The 24,654-nt window shown below is 38.5% G+C and overlaps 1 protein-coding gene across 2 annotated transcripts in view; it reads right to left on the reverse strand.

Annotated features, from left to right (window-relative positions):
* The window catches only part of LOC144934161 (serine/threonine-protein phosphatase 2B catalytic subunit beta isoform-like), a 50,781-nt gene that overhangs the window by 14,862 nt on the left and 11,265 nt on the right, over positions 1 to 24,654 (reverse strand). For both annotated transcript variants that reach the window (XM_078859677.1, XM_078859676.1), the window contains exons 2-9: positions 23,875 to 24,075; positions 14,990 to 15,114; positions 8,077 to 8,188; positions 7,421 to 7,566; positions 5,178 to 5,317; positions 4,582 to 4,659; positions 3,113 to 3,207; positions 1,577 to 1,702 (exon numbers count right to left, since the gene is read on the reverse strand). In XM_078859677.1, coding sequence (XP_078715803.1) covers positions 1,577 to 1,702; positions 3,113 to 3,207; positions 4,582 to 4,659; positions 5,178 to 5,317; positions 7,421 to 7,566; positions 8,077 to 8,188; positions 14,990 to 15,114; positions 23,875 to 24,075 — 1,023 coding nt within the window. The remainder of the gene's footprint in view (positions 1 to 1,576; positions 1,703 to 3,112; positions 3,208 to 4,581; positions 4,660 to 5,177; positions 5,318 to 7,420; positions 7,567 to 8,076; positions 8,189 to 14,989; positions 15,115 to 23,874; positions 24,076 to 24,654) is intronic.

Below are 24,654 nucleotides of genomic sequence, written 5' to 3' on the forward strand. Positions count from 1 at the left end.
TCTTACCTATAAAAGTAATTGTTTGTCTGTCTGTGTGTGGACGCCAACTTGCGACGGATTTAACTCACAAACTGTGGGGTTTATGTTTATAAAGAAGTACCTAGATACCATGCCATAAACCCCGGGGTGAACCAGCGCTATTTGTATTTCACATCCATCAACTTTAAAGTAGTACATTTACAATTTAATTCTATTCATTATTATGTTACTACGCTGAGCGTGCGCCAAAGCACGCATCTGCGCATGCGCGAGAGAGCTGACCCGTGGTTGCCCTAGCAACACACACGCGATCGGTGGGGGTAATTTTTCTTTCGCGTTCAAAATGCAAAAAAAACACAGGACTGAGGTTAAATTTTCACACTGTGATGTCCTCTTCTCCGCCCCACAACCCCAATGTGTGCAGTTACTACTATAGAGTTGGTCGATGCGACTACTATAGTCCGTAGATACGACTGTAGAGCGGGCGGGGGGATGGTGGGGGGGTAATAGCGGCCCAGCCCCAGCCTGCCAAGGTGCCACCTCGGCCGGCTGGGCAATCGAGGAGAGGCCGGGGGCTCTGCACGGGACTAGGCCTCACAACGGTACTTTGTAAACTTACTAGATACTATTATAGAGTCGATATATACTATTATAAAGTCGGTAGATACGACTATAGAGTCGGTAGATACTACTTTCGTCAGTAGATAATACTAGTCAGTAGATTCCCCTACAGTCAGTATATACTGCTGCAGTGTCAGTAGTAACGACGATAGAGTCAGTAGATACTGCTATAGTCAGCAGATACTGCTATAGAGTCAGCAGATACTACTGTAGAGTCAGTAGTTACTACAATAGAGTCAGTAGATTCTACTGTAGGGTCAGTAGAAACTACTACGGTCAATAGATGCCTATAGATTCCGTAGATACTACTACAGTCACTAGATACTACTATAGAGTCAATAGATACTGCTTTCGAGTCAGTAGATGCTACTGTAGAGCCAGATACTACTGTAGAGTCAGATACTATGATAGAGTCACTACATACTACTCTATTGTATGTAGGGTGTTTAGGTATATATGTCTACTTGGGGGTAAAAACATTTTTTCAAGGGGGGGTCATCAATTTTCAGAAACCTTTGAGATCAACTATTTACCCCCCACTTTCTATAACTTTTTGGACTTCTTCAAGCCTCTTATAATTTTGTTGACGGACAAATGGACAAACGGTACGCCGGGCTTTCACAATAGCTTAGTATTTGTGTCAATTTTATGTTTTTAAGGAGAAGTTTTTAAATATATTTTCCCCTGGGCAACGCCAGGTACTTCCCGCTAGTAATACACAAGTAGGTATTACTGCATTACATGTACCTAATACGTAAACAGAAATACAAATAGACAAGCACTACAATAACATAATACCTATATTGAAAGGTTCTGAGTTCAAATGGTCTTGATTTCATTCAGGTTGACTGTTATAGAAAAATATTAATGAACATATAAAAAGCCCTGATACAACCGTTTTTTTACTCCAGTTATTATACTCAGGATATGCAATATGAAGTGCAATTAATACATCAACAAATTTTGAAAAATATACCTTTTTCCCCAACAAATGGCAAAGACCACGTGAAGACATCCATGAAATTGGGCAGCCAGTATGGGTGTGGGGAGCAGTTAAACTGCCGGATGTTCATCACGTTGTTTTCATATTTTAATACCGCCGCTGTGGATTTAGGACACGTAAACATCACATGTTATGTTCAGAGTATCACAAACTCAGCCGATATTAAAATTAGCAACACATCAATTCCATTTACATTGTAGATGTATACCATCTTTCAGAATAATAAAATGAAACATTCTTAAATTATCTTTTTTATTAACTCCACAAATAGACCAGTTAAATTTACAAAAAAAAACTGTCTTGGATGGTCTGCTGTTTTCTCTTAGGCTGTTGGTGCAACAATTATTGACAGGAAATTGTTTGCGGAAAAACATGTTCATGTAAATCAATTTCTATAATGACATTTTCAAAATTTCCCAATTTACATTGCCCTTTTTGTGTATTATAATCAGTTGTAAGTGCATTGTTTTCATTGGTGTACACAGAAAAGCTGCAAATATAACGTTTGGAAACATGGAAATATGCAATTTGCCATGCACAATAAATCACAAATTATATCAACAACAGCCAACCTGCTTCAGAACACTTGATTTATTTGAAACATTGAAGTGTGTTGTATTTTTCTGGAACACAATCCTATTCGAGGAATCCCATTCCATTGGAAATTCTATTCTATTGGGAATCCACCAACGAAAATTCTCTAATGGAGCCTGTGGTCTGAATACTGAATAGTCATGCCAGTCTTTTACAGCGTCTCTCTCATATCAGGTAGCAGGTATAATGAAATGGTAGAATGTTTTGTCCACACGAGATAATGACACTTGCCATTTTCATACCAAGCAGTGGACATAACAGAAAACAGAATATTGGTATCTAAATATGTAAAATTTGAAATATTAATCGTGACACTGTGTATTTCAAATGCTATTTTTGTTTCTTTCTAAAACGAATGTTGCTACTATCCATTTCTGCCTGCTAGTAAAATTATGTCTGCGCACTGCTGCAGAATGCAGCGACTCATAACAAATGTGATAACTGTTTATATCCATCGCAGAACTGGCTGTGCTGGGTATTGAAAGGCTGACACTGATGTCATCCTGAAAGTATAACGCTGTTCAAAAGGCTTGCACAGTGCGAACGTGTATTGCATGAAAATAAAGCCATCACACAAGAACCTTCGCCGGATCAAACAGTAGCATGAAGCCATCTTGATGATTCCAAGATGTTAAAACCGTAATTGTGACAAGTTGTGTTTTTCAGTGACCCCATTGTAATTAAAATCTGTACAACTGTTGATGTAAGTTTAGTCTTTGCAAGTAAGTTTTATATACAGCTTATAGCATTAAAAACAACTAGTTCAATCCTAGAATTATACTGGATGCACTGCATCCAGCATATATATCTTGGCTCGTGCCAGAAAATAATGCTCTTAGGTTGATGCCAGAAAATAATGCTCTTAGTATAAACTTATGTGTGTATGCAAAATTTAGGGGGGGAAACCCTACTTACCCTTGTTATTGTAAACATCTAAGTAGTTTGGTGCAGAGAAAATTGTAATAAGTGATGGAAATCCTGTTGTTTGGCTTTTCCTGTACATTCGATACCTGTTGATAAACATTTACCACGGTAATAAAAACACAATTACAATTTTTTTTTATGTTAGATGTGGAATACCAAATAATTACCTCCTACAATTATACATGAAGTTCACTGGTTATCTTAAACAAAACACAAAAAGGCTTTAAAAGGTTACTTTCCACTCTAAAGAGCATTCAAGCTGTGCTCATCTCATGTTTTTAGCCCTAAGTCAGTGGTATAATTTCCACATTGCTATCACAGGGACAAGTGACAAGAGCGATAATGGGTCAAGCCCCAACTAGAATTTGAATTCACAATTTTTTTTTTTATTGTGAGCCACTTGCTCGACAGCCAATCCACTAGGACGGTACTCCTTAACCGAGTTCAGTATTATATAGACAATCAGTAACTGAAGACTGGTAAGTGACCAAAATGCATAAATGCAGATCATGGTTTCGAAGCCTAAGCTTCTAAAAATTCCAATCCTTAAAAGCAAGGAGTATATTGAGCTCCTTATAAATTCAGAAGTGCATTGTTGCCAAAGAACTAAAATCATTCAAACAAAAGTGCATTTTGTCGTCAAAAAGTACAAATTTGCTGATTTTTTTTTTTAAAGTACTTGCCATATTTTCCTTCTATATATACAAATGTGGCCGTGCCTTGGCAGTTCAAGCACTCGGGGAATGGCTTCTCGCAGCAGTGTGTGAATAACATAACTACCCCTCTATCAGCTGCAAATACTATTACATACTATGAGCCAAGAATGTATGTGTCCTGTGCATGACGTCACTCCACGAGGCCCACCCCCCACATGACGTCACTCCACATGAGGCTAGCCCCGTGTGACGTCACTCCACATGAGCACCTCCCCTGCGTGACGTCACTCCACATAAGGCCCACCCCCCTCATTATTATTCATGAGTGGGTGGATTTTTACACTCACGCAGAGGAAGGTCGAGCTGAAGTAAAGACGTTTATTACGCAAAGTCGCTTCAAATGACGTTTCTTTACATAAAGTGACGGTAAAAAATACATCTACGCAGCACACTGCTACATTCGTACGTGACGTCACTGCAAAAGAGGCCCCCCCCACCCCTCTTCATTAATATTCATGCCCGCGTGGAAATTTACACCAACGCACAAGAAGGTCGCGCACTCCACATGCCGCACCCCTCCCCTCATTAATAATCATGAGCGGGTGACGTCATTCCACATGCCACACCCCTCCCCAATAACCATTAGTGGGTGACGTCACTTCACATGGGGCAACCCGCCCTTATTAATAATCATGAGCTGAACAATTTTTCTATTGAATATTTCAGATTTACTGCAATATACACCCATCCTTGGACAGGCAAAAAAGCTAGTAATTTATAGTGCTGTAATATATCACAACTTACCCTGCATCTTGTGCTTCATGTGCTCTTATAACCGACAACAAGTTGTTGTTTTGCAGGAAATCGCAGACTGCCGGATAGCTGAAAGATATTAAAATGCACATTGAACATTACTTTTAAAGAAACCCATATCATGATTCAACTTTATCACAAGCTATATTCTACACTTAGAATAATGCTACCTTCAAAAATCAAATCTTTTTATTTTTCCAAATGTAAGAAAACCACAGCGTTTAGATCTCAATTATCCATGGACAGATAATCTAGGTTGGTAAGTGTGCTTGCAAATAACTAAATTAAATATGTTATGCATACTGTATTAATTTTAACCTGAACAGAATTAAATAATTTGCAAGTAATGGTCAAGCGACTGGTCTTTTTGGTGTCCATTGCAACAGTTTTTGTCAAACTATGCTAGAACATTGGAATGCAATAAATATATAAACTCTATCCATAAAATATGAACCCTTTAAACTTAGATAAATAGTTCAAGATTTCACAAGCTGCTTGCACGAAACACCTCATTGATCAATACGCATTATGCTGAACGAGCTCCAAAACGATGCGACATTATGAAACACTTGCCCTGAGGATCGTACCTGTAGAAGTAGGAGCAGCCTCGCACGGTGTTGTGGCAGAAGTACTCCTGGGTCTTTTCATTGCCGAAGTCCTCGGATGGGTCTGACCACAGCAGGTCACACATTGGGCCAAATGCAGGCGGTTCCTTGAATCTATCCAACTGGGAAGGCAAAGTACAATCCAATTATATCAGTATATATTTTATAATGTATACGAGTAAACGAATATATGAGGACACACTTGGATTGAACATCCTCAAAAAACCTATGTAAAAAACTATGGGATGGAACCAAGTGACTACATCTTAAATTTATTCCAAAGAACCTGTTGAAGTATAAAGGATCCAGTTACTATTTAAAAGTACACGAGTAAGTATTTAAAACATGCTACAATTAACATATTTAACATCAACAAGAAAAATGTAATCCTATTAAGACAGTATTGTTCATAAATTATGAACTGCAAACTAAAGCAGTAATTGACAATTTGACTCATCATTGAGCCCATGAGGTGTAGCCAGTACGTGAAGCCACCGGCATAGCAATGTAAGCACTGGTTGGGCCTAAAACGTAGAATACATGCATGAGCCTCATCCAAAAGTACATTTATGTTATGCAACCATGTAACAATATCCATTATGGAGGAGCATTCTGAACAAATGTGTTGAGTGTTATTGACAAATGTGTTGATTTGTTTATTCTTTATGCTTGTGCACCACTGCCAGTATCAAATTGTTTTTTTTTATAAATTGCAGCTTCCAATTGTCTAAACTTTAAACACCAAAAAATGTAACAGATAAACACAAAGTTGATTTTAAAAGCTACATATAACAAACAATTTTAATAGCTTCAAACAGCACTGAGAGTTTAAGTCATTACATTATTAATAAATACTCCTTTGACATGCTTCACCGTCTTATTTTAAGGCTACACACATAACATACAAAAGTTATATTTTTGCCATGTATTTGTTTTTATTCTTCTATCCTACCATTAATGGTTCAATAGAACAATGTGAAAACTACTATTGACCTTTGGATTCATATAGCGGGTGACCTTAAAATGTATGTATAATGCTTCCAATCCAAATCGATTTATAAGCACGAGCCAATCGAAAACACTTAACATGCTATAATATACAGCACAAAACATAGTAATCCGGACTTACATTTTACATTTGACCTACTACCCTAGAGAAATAGGCCAATGACGTAGAAGTTCCAATATTTATTTACAAAGCAAAAATGTATAAATTGTACACCGTGACTAAATTTAATTGTACCATCCTTGTTTATAATAAGAAGCTTTCTACATATGGTGAGGTGGTTTGAGGGTCATGGCATGTGTCTTGCATATCCCAGATGTATTGCCAACTCCAAACTTGCAGTTTATATATTGTGCAGGTTAAAACATAACCAGTTACTTAGCTACACTCTCCTCCTACCCTCCAAGGAATGATTGTGGAAGCTTAACTTTGTTAGAATATAGCACACAGTATCCTACTCTATAAATGGTCTTCTCCAGTGTCTGTAAATGGAGATGACAGGTTTCCCAGAGGACAGACAGACGTGCTTAGTGTAACTGTGTCTACCACGGGATTGGGTTTGTAACTGGCAAACTCTGAACTGTCAAGATGTATACTGCCCTTGTGACAACCCTGCAAATCCTGCGATTAACCTCAATGGTACCCCGATTAGATAAATGAGCTTACACTTGCTTTTACAAGTAGCCACACACCAGGTGAAACTATTTTAAGGCTGTAGATTACTCCATCCAGTCGAGTAAAGAGAAATTACGTGTTCTAAATAAATTAAAATTTGAGCTAATTGGGGAGGAAAGGGTATATCTAATGATTCACATTATGCAGAACAAACTAGAGAGAAATTGCTAGATCAATTCTGCAACAATACACAAGAGACTGAAACAGTTTACGTTCATCACATCAAGGAAGCTGTACATTTCCTTACAAGCAAACTATAAATTTATTTGATGAAAAACAAAACAAAATGTTCAACAAGTCATAACCTATTAAAAATGAACTTTTGATGCATCTTCAGCAAACAAACCCTCAGCAGTATGTCTTGTCAGACTGTAAATATCAGTGCATGCATGTTAAAGTGGCACACACCATTGTAAAAAAAATACCATAAATTCCATGCCGAGGTCACACTTGAAAGCTTGTGTTAACATTAACTTGGTATTGGCACTTAAAGGGGGTTCACTACTTCAAAACCGCCAAAAAACACAGAAAGCAGGAAATATACCTTCCTGATATCTTCCAGGTTGTGTACTTCTGGAGAGAGGCCTCCATGCACACACAGGAACTGCTGGTTCATGAGCGCTGCTAGGGGGAGGCAGTCGAAGGCGTCCATGCAGGCATCATACACGGTCTCTGTGTATTTAATCTTGCCTGAACAGGGGACACACACATCAGTTACGAAACCTGTCCACGCAGTTGCATGGATAATGAGGCAACGTCTTTTGCAAACACACAATGTCAAGTACAAACAATATGCAATACTTTGATATAGTTCTAATTATAGCATACTAACAAATTTCTTCAAGTGCTGTTATAACCAAATACTTTCATTATTGCTGCAGATATATTTATGGGCCCTTAAATGAAACATTACAGTTAATTGTATGGCATTAACATAGGCTACTTTTTATAATGTATTAGGAAAATAAAATTCTGAGCACAATGAAAAACGTGCTCAGACACACTAAACAAACACAAGCATGCATATAGCCACTGACAAAATGAAATGTTTTCTGCACATGAAATACATCGTTTATATTTAAAGTAAGATATACTATATTTACATACAAATACAGAATGTATAATTATTTAAACTACTATTTCCTCTAGAACATATTTTAACATTGATGACTCATGTAACCTTGATGTTTGTACGCTTACACTCCTGTTTGAAAGTGAAGTACTCCGTCAGGTGTCGGCATTCGTGATTTCCTCTTAACAGGAACAAGGTGGTGGGGTATAGAATCTTCAGGGCCCAGAGGTACAAGACACACTGAACACAAAGCAAAACGACAACACACCAATGTCAGCACTCAAACTGTGACGACAAAAGCTGTTCTTATCAAGTGAATGGAGATTTAAATTAAGTTTTGTACCTCCGTAAAAAAAAACCTGATTTGAGTCATTGTCACCACAGGAGGCTACTTATTATGCACATTAGCATAATCCCACAGGGCTATGAGAACGTTTGCAGAGTAGGCTTTTGAGGCAGGCACCAAATGTTGCCCCTGCAACCTGGTATACCCCCCCCACTCTCTAACCACAATCCCTGACTGCTCATTAGCGGAGCAAGATTTCAGCAAAGAAAAAACAATCATGAAATAATAATGCTCCTCCCCCGAGAACAAAAATGGAATCTGAAGGGGGAGAGTAAAAGGGAATGTCCGAAACTCAAATGCAACGGTGCCAATTTTTCCAAAAAATGAGTTGAAAAAAAAAACACATGACATGGACATGAACAAAAATAACGCATATCCCTTGAAAAACATTTGAAGAAGGAAACCTTGAAAAAAATCGCCTTAAATTTAGATTCCCGTCACAGGGATGGATGGGTGGGAGTCAAGTGGAAGGCGCATTGACTCAAATAACAAGTTTTTTACGGAGGTACAAAACCTATTTTTTCTACGTTAATGGCACCGTCCAAGAACCTTACTATGTACATTTGGAAATATATCACCGATAACAACACAGAATAGGGACAGCTGCGGACACAACTGCCCTCCCAAAGAGGCATCCTGCCAAGACAGGGTATAGAAATAACATCTCACAAATGTATGAGACTACTTTGATGTTGCCACTTTGTAAATGGTCTCAAACCGCACGCTGGAAGCCCTTGCCAAGGAGGCTGCCACTGCCCTGTTTGGAATGTGTCCTAAGATTTTGAAGAGGGACCTTCTATGCATTGGATAATGCAGTCTAAAATAAACTATTTTTATTTTACTAGGTAAGGCCCATTCAGCTTTTTAGCTCCTTTGCAGACACGACCTGATCACCAATGATAGCCCAAGGAAGTGACTTATCATATGGAAATTGATAGCAGCCAAATACTCTAAATGCATGTTGATTCTAAATGCATGTTGATTCTAAATGTGGAGGTAAAAATATAGAGGACCCAGATAGAAAAATCCACGTGACCACAGGGAGAATGTACCAACTCCAAATAAACAAGTGTCAGGGTTGGGATTTAACCTAGGGACGTGCGGTCAGGGGAGGCAAAGCCTCACCTGTCATACTCCAATGAAAATAGCTGTTACAAAAAGTAAAAAATAAAGAATAATCAAATCAAATAAATATAAAGATTTTTCCACTGATCTGTGTTATAAATGTCATTTCTGTACGATTACAATATTTTTTATAGTCAAAATCGCCAAATTTGTGGAGCTCCGCTGAAAATACAAGAAGAGACGAGAGGTGAGGCAGCGACGAAGTCAGCCTCCCCCCCCTCTGATTGCGCAACCCCTCAGTAACTGGATGGAGCGCGGGCAATAAGCGCGTGTCTGTTGCTAGCTCAGCATTTCACCAATGTAATGTTTGTAGACCCCTTCATTTCATGTCCTCGCCTTCCATACTCCAGGTAACTTATTTCACGTATGTGTATAAAGATATTTAGGCTCGCTGGTCTTGTCATGAAACTGCAATGAAAAAGCACCAGGGGAGGCAGCCATCACATCTGCCTCACTGAGGGGGACGTGTCTAACACGCCCCACTCAGTGAGGACACGCCCCTCCATGAGAACACGCCCCCCTCAGTGTGTGAATCTGGCTCTCACACTCGCCAGTGCCTCCCCAGTCATTGATCTCACCGCACGTCACTGATTGAGCCCACCACCTCCTGTATACCAGGTGAGGCAGTTTACATCTCTGAGAGACTAAAATTCACGCTTTAAAGGCAGTGTTGACCCTCATGACCTGACTATATACAGCTATACAGCAGAAACAGCTGCCTAGAATTATGCCAACTGGTGGTTCTTTGAAGATAGAAGTAGAACTCTGGCCACATCAAGTGTGCGCAGAGCTCTCTGTCGTTTCAGAGATGCAGATCCTACTGTAGGTGGAATGCGGATACCCCCTTTGGCACCGTGTCATGTTTGAAGCCTACAAAGGGATGGTGACCAAGTAATTGCCTGGGAGCTTTTTCGTTTAAATATGTTTGACATTAGATTAAAATAAGACAGAGCTTCATGTGGGTGCTTGAACAAGATTGGGATATCTAATATATTGACAAGTCGTGAATTAAATAAATTCTAAATATGTATGGGAATGAGCAAAAGGATGACATTTAGCATAAATATAGTCAGGTCTATGCCAATAAATATGAAATGTGAATCCAACAGCAATAAATAACGAGGCAAAACATGTATAATACATTTAGTTAAATGATGACCTCTGGGTGTTGATAACCAGTCATTTAAAATCATAGATCATCCCCTATTAAGTGGTGCAGTAAATAAACACGAGCCACCTTGAATTAATTCATAATTAGGGAGGCGTTGTAACTGCATATACATTGCAAATGTTTTTGTCCATTTTAGGTAACTGTTGAAAGTTAAACTGAGAAACAGTATACACGACTAAAAAGTGTGATTAAATGTGGCTATATGCCACTCAAATTGTGTTTGATAAATAACCAAAGATGTAGAATTATGCCATTAAACATCAAGACATTGGAGAATTGAGCGTAGGTCCAAGAATCAAACTTCATTAATTCATAAATATACAGCTAGTGTCAAACAATAGAAAACACCCCTGCCATGATTTTAGATTTTTATTAATTCCTTTATTAAATACATATTTGCGTATAATCCACAAGTACAGAAACATAAAATGGTCTTAATTATGTAGCACTTTAGTTATTTAAACAGTAACAATTTCAGTAACCTTTTCTATTTGTTTAGTATCTGCAACTCCATTTTAACTCTCTTCGCACAATGCGCTGATGTGTGTACTGAGGCTCTGAATGTATTAGGTAACCTACTCAGAGAAATTACATTACAGAATGCAGCAGTAAAGACTTAGTTTGGACTTAAGTGCGATTTATAAAGTAAAAACAATAATCATGTTCTTTGCTCGTATTTAAATGTCTCAAGTCACATTTTTTTATGTTATGAAATTCAAAGAAAAAAGTAGAGCAATCTTAATTGATTACTACCTTGGGTTTTTTTCAAGCGAAATAAAACTAATGCAATTTCAGTTGGTAAATTGTCAATGTGACCAAATTTCAACATTTCGATTTAAAGCTTTCATGACTGCAGGGATTCATCTTTTTGGTTCTTTCGGTAAAGTCACACAACTTAACCGAAAGACTTTACCGAAAGAACCAAGAAGACAAATTTCAACATGTTGTGCACTAAAGGAATCGAAGGTAAATCATTTATACCACAGCGTAGGTTGCTTTAGGATCACAAAACAACAGTCCACAGTACTTCAACTTTGTTTGCACATCTATGTGGTATTTTCTTTGCAGGACACTGTCAACGCCAATTCTGAGCACTATACTGTGCAGCACACAGAGTATGACAACTTGTACAGCACAACCAAACACAATCCACCACGGATGAAAAGTAACAGAAATCACTCAAAGCATTTACAGTTTCTTGGAAACCAATTCTACTTTAATAGCAAATCTTGATGACAATTCCTTGGCCCTAAGCCCTGTGATGATGGGCATGATGGATTGTTAGCTGCTTTATTGTTGCTGTGCCTAATTGATCCAATTTGTCTTCTTTCCAACAAATTACTCTAGAGCTATATTGCCCTGCTGGGAGTACCATGGCTTTAAAATAATCAATGGTTGAGATTAGCATGCAGCTAGTATAGTCCAAACTTATAAGCAACTAATTTGTGTAAAACAAATATGGAAGAGGATATTTGTTTACGTATGCATTTGGTTAAAATGATTTTTTTATGTATATTCTATTCAGGACCCTAATTGAAGTTATAATTTTTCTAACGAAGTGTGTTTCTGTGCATGATATATTCAATGACACAAGAAAGATATAAGGAGCACGTTGCAATGCAAGAAAGTGACTTTCCAATATTTTGTTTGAAAATATGACACAACGCTAATAACAGTCAGATAAAATGCAAAAAATGTGACATCGGTGACCAATGCGTACAACACATTCGTGTTGGAGAAGCAAAATGTTGAGACTGAAGGCCTAATCTTTTTCAACCTAAGTTGGCTACTGACTGAAAGAGTCCTGCCCTTCAGAAACCATCCAACTATACAGATAAAACAATATTTGGAAGAACATAATGTAATTTTCATGAGGGCACATCATTCTATATCTAAGGACAGAATATTAGTGGATGTGCAGTGACCTTTCACCCTCTGATGTAGAAGGATCTGTAACCCTAGGAAGACGGCCAATCCAATTAAATAACATTGTGCAACATTTAACGATGGCGTGGTTTCCCTATCTAGTCCTTCCAAATGCATGTAACAGCGATTGATAGTCGTTGGATGATTAATGGAGAGCTGTGGTTGGTTGGTTTGTTCCTGCAGGGCAGTGCGATAAACTGTCACATGAGATTAAAATAGGAAATGAGGTGGCGGTGCTTTTTACTTCGATTAAGGTAAGTGTTGCCGTGTGTGGATTATAAGTGTTATAAGTATTATTCATGGTTGCACAAACCCATCTTATGGCAGAGGCTAAGGTTACAATGCTTGTCGCCCATGGCAACACAGCATGTCTCATTGTGCCATAGATTGTGGCATAGTCTGTGCCATGTTAAATGTTCAAAATGTGAGAAATTATGTATATATAAAATGCCTGAATTACCTGTTGACATCAATAGCTGCCTCAAGTGGCAATTCACTCAAACAAATGTATTCAGGACTTAATTAATCGATCAAGCAACTATTCAAAAATGAATCCCCAAAAAATGTCTTGCTAAGTGCCAACGAGTCACACCATTTACACATACCAATAAAGAGGACCTGTTTGACTGCAAGTGATGTACACTAAATCGCTGAAAATCTTCAGTGAGTGAATTTTGTTCTCCTTACTCAGTGCTGTCCTTGTGTGCATCTTTACAGACATGCATCTCATTCTAAGAGTACACTAATTTGTAATGGTGGCTCTTAAATGTACAGAAAAGTGCTTCCACAGGCCTTTCCTTATGAAATCACCAGTGGGGGTTAGGTGAAACAATTTGCCGGAGGTCACGATGCATTTCTTGTGTCTGAAACCACGAGAAATGATGGTGACTTCATTTTGACTTCCAAAGGAATATTACAAAGCTAGCAGTTGAAGCATTTATGACAGCTGGGAACATTACTGAGAGAGCTCAGCTTATGAAAGTCAAGAAAGTTTTGTTGCAAAGTGAATTCATTTGACTCTAAGGACCCTTCCTATTGAAAAGTAAATTATATAAATTTATTTTTTGCAACTTGCAGTGGAAAAACACTTTTGATGAAATTTTAAACTCATTAAAATCATGCCATATCTTAAAACACAATTAACAGACTAGAGCATGAATAATCCACTTTGAAAAATCCAACAATATTAGATGTCAATATAAAAAAAAACATTTGAGCGACTGACAGTCCATCAGCAAATTCCATTGTTTCCATCAACCCATTGTTGATTATATTATTACTGTTATAGATTTCTGAGATTAGGAACAAGGTTTTAAGATGGAGCTAAAATGACTAAATATGCTTGCTTTACCATGTTATTTTATTTTTTCTAGTTACATGTACATTTCAATATGATACACAATCATGATAGTATGCAGCTAAGTATTAATCATAGTTTTAAAAAAAGTTTGGCACTTTTTAGTGGAAATTGGAAATTCAATATGCTTAACTTTTGTAGGTATGAGGATAGTTGTGGCGAGTAAATCATGTTACATCTTCAATGAGACACTGCTATGAATTTATTTATTGAAGAGAAGGTTGAAAGGGATGGAGAATGGGTTCATGGGCAGGGACAGCACCATTAACTATCCTACTCCACCTGTCAGCTAAATTAATATTCATACATGTGTGTGCCTACTCATGCCTATGAAGCAGAGCTTGAGACCGATGTAGGAGCATGCAAGCCACTGCCTACACATTCATTAATATACATGAAATGGGATTCATAACAAACATCTATACAACTTCCTTAAGTTTCGGTGGCAGCAACCAAGATTTGTGGGAGCCAAAAAAAAGTTAAATTAGCTGTATAAACATTGTGCACCACCGGCCTGATCATCTGCCTTGTTTAAAATCCTATTTTGGTACATTTATTTATCTTGATTAAGGTATTACAGAATGACAATTTCCATGAGAGTGATAGTTAGAATACCCCAGCCTTCGATTGCTATTAACTGCTTTAAAAGCATGTGAGAAATTGGTGTCCAGGTTCACAGACTGAACTAGTTTCCCACATCTGCTTGGTTCTTTCGGTGAAGTCACGTAGAAGGGAAATAATAAAACAATCAAAATAAAACATAATAAAATACACTTCTCACTATATAAAACATAATTTTATTACGTTTAATTTTTATTATTTTATTATTTCCCTTCTACGTGACTTTACCGAAAGAACCAAGAAGATGAATCCCTGCAGTCACGAAAGCTTTAAATCAAAATTTAGTCTCCCACAGTGTGGATATTTAAGCATATATGTCACAAAACCACCACGGATGATGTTACCACAATTTTCATAGTTTGTAATTGCAGAAGTAGACATTTCCGAGTTTCATGCAAACGGATTTGTAAATTATCAGCAATATACCATCGGTCAAGCTTTAATCAGGTAACTCATATTACTACAGATTTAAAATAAATAAATTAGTAAACTCACCTCTATGCTAAAATATCCTCTGTCGACATAGTCTCCCAGGAAGAGATAGCGTGTGTTGGCAGGCGAACCACCAACCTCAAACAGCTTCATCAGGTCAAAGAACTGACCGTGAATGTCTCCACACACTGGAACAAAAGCACAGCTAAAGTTAATACAAAACTTAAACTCGAATACACGTCATAAAAATGCAAAGTATGAAGCTACTTATGTCCAGGTACAGTGCCAATGAAAATTATACCGCTGGACACTTTGAAATTGTACGCATTACTCCTTGCTTAATTAGAGAACGGCACGTGAATTATGTGCACTCCTATTTACATGCTCAGATTAAATTCCACAGTGTGGGACAAACATGGGGTCAACCAGATTTTATTTAGTCTGGCAAGCCTAATAGAATTAATGGGATATTCATGTGAAACTATCAACAACTAATTTCAATGTATTGCACAGGTACAACATTCCCCTCTAGGAAAACCCCAAGTAACTCATTTTTATAGCATGTGACCTTGTGAATATAGTTACAAAATTAAAAATTCAATCAAAATAGGATGGCTGCATGCTTTGGAGATAATGATTTGAAAAGTGCTTTAACCTCAGTGGTTCTGGGTTCAAGCATTGATGGTGGGTACAGAAAACAGTGTTGCCTTCTTAGATTCATATACGATTCCCAATTATTGCAAGTTTGATGACCTGGGACTCGCCACTATACAAAAATGTATTAAAGTCTTAATTTTCCAACCCATTTGCTGATGTTGAAAAGGTCAAAGAAAGCATTTATAAGTGTTGTTTGTTTAAAGATAAAAATAAAAAATTAAACCAATGTAGCTTTAAAAGTTTCAAATACAGCAGGTCCTGGGATCTCTATGCCCAGCTCTAAGATGTGAACCTTGCCCTTTCAACAGCTGGTCTTATTGGGAGTTACACCAGGGGCTTCGCTCTGGAGCAACGCCAATAAGTCTGGGAAACACGACCTCCGGGGGCCAATTGGGGGTGATGAGCACTTCCGAGCGCTCCCTCACTGCTGATCATTTATAGGACCTTGGGAATCAAGGGGAAATAGGGGGGAGTAGGTAACCGAGGCCGCCGGCCCAATTGCCCGATAGGTCATTGGTCACTCGGGCACCTTGCTGCCGGCATTTGGACGCGAACAACTTCAGCTTGGTATTTCCCCCCCCCACCCCAGAGGAGAACCAATCCAACTCCAGCCTCCTGAATCTCCAAGGGATGCAGAGCCCAATCACTGGGATCGAGCCTTTCCCGGCCCAGCCAGTCCACTGTCTGGTTGTCGATTCCAAGTTGATACAGTAGTGTAAGACCTACTGTATCAATTTATTGAATCTTGTCGATCCCTGTCTGTTTACGATGGCGAATGCTGTGATGTTGTCAAGTGGATTATAATCTTTCCCGAACACTAGGCCCTTGAGCCGCTCAAGTGCCAGCCCAATGGCCATGAGTTCAAGGAGATTTATGCTCTCCCATTCTTCTGCTCGGCACCACTGTCCTTGTAGGGTTTGCCTCTGGCAGCATGCTCGACAGCCCCATAGGCTGGCATCTGTCTCCAGTACAATCTGTTCCCATAAGAATCCTAGGAGGGACCCCGCTTTCCAGCTGGGTCAAATTCAACCACCACTGGAGATCCCGTTCCGGCTGGTCCGGACAACAGAACCCATTGAAACATTTCCCCTCGTAAGGCCCCCCCACCCCCCAGTTGTCTAACAGGCAGCACTGAAGTGCCCGCATGTGTAACCTAGCTCAGTTTAACTCAGCTATTGCAGCCATGTGGCCTAGGATTACCCGGCATCTGCTTGCTTGGCCTCCCTTTTCCTGATGCCAGCAATGCTGCCTCGCTTCTGAGAAGGGACAAGGTTTCTGGCCGTTTAACACAAAGCCGTGCTCCTGGCGTACTCGCACCACGTCGGAGACACTTTACTAGTGCGTTCTCTGAGTCCGTCCGTATCAGTAGGTAATCTAGGTAAGGATACACATGGTTGTCTCTGGCTGTTAGGTGGGCAACTATTACTATGACAATATTTGTGAAGACCCTTGGGGAGGTCCATAGACTGAACAGTAAGACCTGGAATTCCCAGTGGTCTCCCTACATTAAACTAAACATTTTTATTCTAACGGGTAAGGCACACTGAGCTATATAGCGCTTTTTCAGAAGCGACCTGGCCACAAATGATAGCTCAACAAAGCGGCTTATCACGTGGAAACTTATAGTAGCCAAATACTCAGGAACCTGTGGTCTTGCTTTCTTACTGGCCCACACCTCAGGGTGTCTAACCAAGAACAAGGGTCCAATGCTTGTAAGATTGCTAAGGGGGAGGGGGATAAGGAGGGGAGCACCTATGCCTAAAGGTGTAAATCAAATGAAAGCATACGCAAAAATGAATGCATTTCCCGTGTTCCATTTTATTAATACTCTGACTTTCCTGTGATATTGAATATACAAGCAAAATTAAGGATTGTAAGTGATTGCAGGAAAGCAGCTGTTGAAAGCTTAGTTTAAGATATATCGTCAGCACAGATCTTATTAGTCTTACAACATGTTTCTACAGTTTAGCAAGATGAGATAGATTGTAGCAGTTGAATCTAAAAAGCGATTAAGGCGAGGCACAAAAATGTCCTTCGCGGTTGGGTTGACTGCTAATGAGAATCTTATGCTTGTGACATGTTCAGTCTCTAATTGGTGTTCACATGACATCCTCATCAATCTGCAAAGCTATAGAAGCAGTCTACAGGATTGCACATTGCTTTTATGGCATTCAGCTACAGTGCACAGCTCATGTGCACTGTAATTTAATCTCGGCTTCCAGAAATCGCAATCCGTTATCCAGCCGCTGGCAATGTTGCACTCAAAGAGGCCATGGGTTTTAACGCCTTTAAAATGTTGAGTCATGATTATAATCGTCCTTGAAGGCTAAAGAGAACGACAAGACAGCATTTAGAGCATTAAGGAGTTAACTAATGCTTATAATAGATTGCCATCACAGGCAACATTGGTATTTATCAACATACGCGGCTTTCATCTTAATTTTCATCCCACATGTAACACGCATTGTAAAAAGCCTATGAGCAATGCTCACAATACATATAGAAAACTACATACAGTATTCAATCAAAACCTTGAAATGTGAAGCACAATGGTCAAATAAAACTCCAGAAAGGCTCCTTCATCTTCAACGGTTAGACTGAGCCAGCAAAGGGATTTGAAAATTGGAGTTGTGGTAATATGCATGTGCAAATGATAAATCTGGTGGTGGAACTCTGCTGCGAGGGAATAAAGGAGAGAGAGAGTTGCAATAGCCAGGGTGGGACATGACAAAAACATGAATGAAAATCTCAGCACGAGAGGGGGTCAAAAAGTGACCTATGTGGGAGACGTTGCATAGGTACAGGTCCTGCAGAGTTGAGAGATGTGAAGAGAAAATGAAAGCTTAGGATCAAAGATAACACAAAGGTTTTAGACACGGTGAGTTTGATGTCCAAGCACAGCGGGAAAACAATCCATTCAACTCGACTACCTGCTCAAAACTCGACATTGTAAATGCTTATCTTAAAATACACAACATTTGTAGTAAAATATCCTTTTAAAATACAAATACCTATAACTTTTGGATGCCGAAGACTCAATGGGGCTCGACCCTCCTCGACCAGAGTCGATGGAGAGTAGATAAAAAATCAGAATAAACAGCAAGCCAGCAGTTGAACAAAAAGCAGGAGATCTATGAAGCAGATGTAGTACACTTCTGGACATTGCTGCCGAGTCTCAAGGGGCGTGTGTTTATCTCTTAAGAGAATGAAGATCTATATATATAAAAGGGAAATTTGTGAATGTCTGTTCGAAATGTTTAGCATACTTCCCGACATGCAACAAACTTGAAATTTGGCATGTGGGTAGCTTCTAGATGGTACACAATGCATAAAGTATAAAAATAGACTTTGTATTTTGGGCAGGGGGCGCAATAATGGATATGAGCAGTGACATCACATCTGTGATGTCACCCGCATGCGGCAGCCGTGTATTAATCCAAGACAAGAATCCAAGTCACAGGCGAAGCCGGGTAGTAAAGTTAGTGTAGTATAAAGGAATATTGGTTGTTTCGTGTTTTGCTTTATAATGGCTAAATTAAATATATTACTCAATTTTTGTACTATTTCAGATTTACCAAAATGTACACCTTCCTAAATTCATTGTCATATAATTTACATTACATATATGTAATTTTTTTGCAATCCTAACTCTTTAAGAGGTGGCAAGTGGATTACATCAATGTGCAACAGAATATATAACAATGAATATAGTTTAAAGTATGCCAGTCACAATGTTCAAAGTAATGAAAATGTATAAACATGTCACCCGACAAGTTCCAGCAGCATGCCCAAGTAAGGTATGGCTAATAGGCTACATATAAGCTGCAATGTTAAAGTGAGTTGACACATTACCTTACGAGTATATTTTCTCATAAAAATGTTTATAAACTTTACACTCACATTGTAAGCAAAGCATTACACTTGTGTCACTTGAGAGGATCAACGCAGTTCTTATTTTTAACAAAGTTAATACGAGTGATGGTTTGTCACAAATCTAATCTTCGCTAATTAAAACCTGCCCGATAAAAAGCCAAATCAATACGGTCAAATTCGCCTTTCAAGTGTCCTACGCTGTTACCTTTCTCCTCTTACCTCCACGCTTCCTTGCATTCATATTAACCCATTTACCTTCAGGCACACTAATTCCCTTCCTGGCCATCGTTTTCATTCTCATCGTTTTCATCTCATGCATCAAGCTGACCTTTTTTTTGAGTCGGCGTGCTCCCTTTGTTTCTCTACGAGACGCCAAGCTGCAACGTCCGACCACCACACATTAACGATTCCCTTTGCTTTGTGATGCCCTTGCAACTGAAGCCTCCATGTGTGGCACACAACAGGTGACAATGGATTTGATGGATCCTTTTAAGTTTAAAAGAGATTTTTATGGTTCTAATCAAGTTGTCAATTCCAGGCTGTTCCCATAACATTGTTACGGGGCAAAAAAGGTCAGCGCACATTTCCAGCGTGTCCATGTAAGGTATGGGTAAAAGACTACATAGAAGCTGAAATGGAAACGTCAGTAACTCCGTTATCTCTGTTGGTTTGAGGTTCATATTTGTGGAAACGTTGTGTTCTAGCGTCTGTCTGGAGCGTGTTGGTGACCACCGTGTTAATTATTGTCATTCAGTTTGCATTAACTAGTCCATGATGCTTATATTTTCCAAAAAAAGAAAAACCCTGAGTGAATGGTTTAACTGAAAAAAAATACCCACGGGTTGTTCATTTCTTACAAACAGCTGTGATGATAAACGTTACAATTTACAGAAATATATACATCCATGCAATGAGAAAAACACAACAGGCATTTTAGACTACATTTAGGTAATCATACCAACATTTACAGCGTGAAATATAATCACGTCGATAAATCCATTTGTAAACATTTACTAAACATGAAACACTGCTGGATGCGTCTGCGTGACAATAGTGACTTCATAATGGATGACACACTTGTCAGGTCATTCATTTTAATGGTCACATGGCTTGCCTCAAGGGTTTGGGGGAGTAAATCTAATTTAAAAATTCATGTAATCAAATATTTCAGTCAGATAAGTGTGTCGGTATCCAGTGAGCATGTAACAATTCACTGCCCCCCAGCAATTTAGGATTGTGATTTAAAATTGTATTTATTTGTCAAATTTGTACTGCCTTGTTTGTGCCGTTTCTGATTTTTGTCTATATTGTTTGTAGTTTTGTGTACACTATCAGCCAAAAAAAATGTGTCTTAGTAAAGGGGCATAATTGGGAAAATTATGGTTGTATGTGTGGAACAAACGTTGCTTGAGGAGTGGTGTAAAATGATGCAATAATCCAAGCTCTAAAAAACAAAGGCCAACATTTTTAAAATATACAAATGAAAAAAAACTAAGATGAAAAGCTTCACTCTGAACAAAATATATATCAGAAGACAAATCAGGCAAGGAGATATATTTTTAACAAAGTTATTAAGAGGGACATTAGAAAATGTTGTCAGAAAATTGCATTGCAGAAATAACAGTAAAACATACACTATAAAATATTAATGTTATTCATATTTTCACAACGCATGGAAATGAATTCGACAATCGGTTTGAAAACTCAGGAGGGAGGACTACCAATATGGGCTCCAGATAAAACAAACCTGATTTTGGAAACAAATTCAGATGTTTGCTAGAGGAACACAGCAGGAATACATATCCGAGTAGGTTAATTGGGATCATAAATATGTAAAACAAAGGCAGGTAAGTAGAAAACTGAACTTAATATTGAAACACAACATAACAATGTAAAAAAAAATATTTCTATATGTGCATATTACTCTCAATGACATGCACTATTTTTTTCTATTACATCTAAAAACTACGAGGAATAGAAAGATGACCGCAGAAATAATAGAACACATGCAAGTTAGAAATTAACTGTGAAGAAATGTGGGCTTGGGAAGGGCATGTCACTAAGTGATGATGGAGGCAGGTTGAGACTGGCGAGGAAACTGCAGCCACTGGAATAGGCACTCCAGAGAGGATGATCACCACAGAGAAGCGAGAAAATGTAGCTCGTGTGCAGGAAGCTTGATGAATAGTTGCATCCAGACTATGGGATGGGAATGACTTGGGGAGGTCTTTTTTCCAGCAGTAGAAGTTGACTGATGGGAATTTTACTTTGTAGATAGTTCTGTTTGACAAACATTTACCACCTTAAGACAGTTTACGTGACTGACGCTTGACACTGTGGCCTTAAAGTTAACTTAATAAAAATGTAAATTGATCGCTATGATTATGCAGTTAACTCTTAACAATCCGTGGACGGATTACCCATGATTGTAAAATAAATTTAAATCGTGAATATGGTATTCCACACTAATTGAGCCTGATGGTTCTATTTTTAGCTGCTACTAACTGACTCATTTATCGATTACTTCAACAAGCGAAAAAACACATCTTTACAATTCTACATGAGAAAAAAAACATATTTTAGAGCCTATTTTGTATTGTCTAATCCGTATTTGGTAAATCTGGGACGACGCCACCCCCCACCATTACTCCACATAAAAAACACAACTCCTCAATTTGCAAAAGTATACAATTGTATGTTAGTGCAAAGACACACATTTTGAACAACTGCACCATCATACATTGACACAGTGATTTGTTTACATTAATTTTCAAGATGTATAATCCTCTAAGCTTAAAATACAAAGTAGAATGTTAGGCGTGAAATGTGCTAAGTATATTACATTAATTGTATTTTACGTCTAGAGACGGATTATGACACAAATGCCTGTGGCTACATCATGCAGGTTTATCCATTGAGGACTTCATGGCATGACAGAACTCCAAGCTGGGTCCCTGAGATCACAATCCATTGTGCTAGCTCCTTTGCATATACTACATATTACCCAACTAACGCCTACATCCATGTGTACAAAGATAAATAGACATTTCTAGGACATCAGTGAAAATAACTAGTGCGGAAGTTCTGAGTGTGTGCTACATTGCCATCTTTCTAAAATAAACATGTTGACACAACCTAGCTTTATTGTGAATATTTTCACCCCAGGAAATGTATTTCATTTCGGGATGTTTAATACAAATGTTGTAAGGACGTGCAAAGAGCAGGCAAAATAAATGTTGCTGGAGTAAACTAGTATTTGAGTAGTGCTATAATCCATCAAAAGAGGGCTGTGCAACAAAATCCATAGTTTTACTGGACAGTATTCCCCAATGTCTGTGGCTCCTCCGTTCCTTCACCAACCCACACAGACCAGCATGGTGGAAAAAAAAAACACACCATGACCACGCGGGTGTGGGAAAGCTTTCATCTAGCAGTGGAATGACAAAAAACGGCTGTATATGTACTGGTATGGAATTACAAGTACATATATATTTAACAAACAGCTAAAGTTATTCTTTTTCAGGTTGCCGAGTAATAATGTCTATTTCTCAGGTGCTTTTTGAGCAACTATGTATGCCGATAAGATACTGCCAGTTGTATATTGACTAATAACACATTGTAAATTTGCAGGAAGGTCATTATACATCACACTTTTGGATTATGCAATATTTATTTTGAAAGATGTGTTAAAACATATAAAACCCAAGGTTATGCTGCATGTAATACTCCAAAAGCAATTTTTTATTTTTTTATTTATAGAGAATTAATAATCAAGTCAACCACTTACTTAGGGTGCTGTGCCAAAAAAACATCCACAATCTCAGAATAAGCAGGAATGATTGGTAACAAAAACACTCATGCTGTTGCCCTCATCTGTAACTGTTCTCTCGTTGGATGACCTTGGTCTAGTCAGGATGACCGCAGAAGGAAAGAAGTGTCATCGTGAAATACTTCAGCTTGCATTTCCATTGGCAAGACTGGGCCACAAGCATATGGTAAACAACAACAGGTGTGAGGGCAAAAGTTGTTTGCTGCTTCATTCAGTGCTCTGAAATATTGGGCGAGACAAGTTGACTTGGTACAATGTCTTAGTATAACTTCCACCTACGTTCAACTTCACCGAGTACCCATTGCTGCAACTAAAACCTTGACAAGAATAACTATTGTTCCTCTGCTACCACTGTATTGTATCATAACACTCCTGCTGGCCATAACTCATCCACCCTCACTGTACTTCAGCTATAACTCACTCAACAAATGAATTATTTAATATGGCTCACAGCCAAAGAGGTGGTATTTATTACGTGTATTGCTTGGAGCAAGGACTTCACAACTGTCATGGTTTTTTTTCTTCCATTCTCACCTCATAAAACAGAAAAACATTTCTTAGCAAAAGGCAAAAAAAAAACGGAACACACCTGTGACAGGAGCTTCAATGTCAATCATGGTTTTCTCTCTGCGTAGGATGGAAGCACCATCATTGATGATCCTCAGTGCCACATCCTCCTCCACACGGCCCTCTTTGACGAGATGATTTTTTAGGACATCCACACGCGGCTTACCGTCGCTGTCAAACACCTCCTTCATGGTGAGCCGGTGGCTCGGGGGGAATGGTACCGCTGAGAGGAAGAAAAAAACAAAAAATAAGCAATCATTAACATTCCTTCCCCCTTTGAAAAAAGCTGATATGTAATTCAGTAGCAAATTCTCTGCACTATCATCTCAGCAGGAAATCCCTGAAATTGCATGAACAATAAAGTCAGTAAGTATGATACAGAGTAATATAGCGTAACAATGTTATAAATTTTGATTTAAAGCTTTCGTGACTGCAGGGATTCATCTTCTTGGTTCTTTCGGTAAAGTCACGTAGAAGGGAAGTAATAAAATAATAAAATGATAAAAATAAAACATAATAAAATTATTCTCACGACGTTTAGGCCACAACGCAAGCAGCCGTCCTCAGGTGAAAACCAGGTCCGTCGAAGCTGGCGGACCTGGTTTTCACCTGAGGACGGCTGCTTGCGTTGTGGCCGAAACGTCGTGAGAATAATTTTATTATATTTTATTTTTATTATTTTATTACTTCCCTTCTACGTGACTTTACCGAAAGAACCAAGAACAATGTTATATTTATCATTATTTTTCAAAACTCTTACACGAGGGCATCAGTGTAGTTAAAAAATCCTTCATTATAAAAT

Source organism: Lampetra fluviatilis, chromosome 9 (assembly GCF_964198595.1).
Source record: "Lampetra fluviatilis chromosome 9, kcLamFluv1.1, whole genome shotgun sequence".
Taxonomy (NCBI): Eukaryota; Metazoa; Chordata; class Hyperoartia; order Petromyzontiformes; family Petromyzontidae; genus Lampetra; species Lampetra fluviatilis.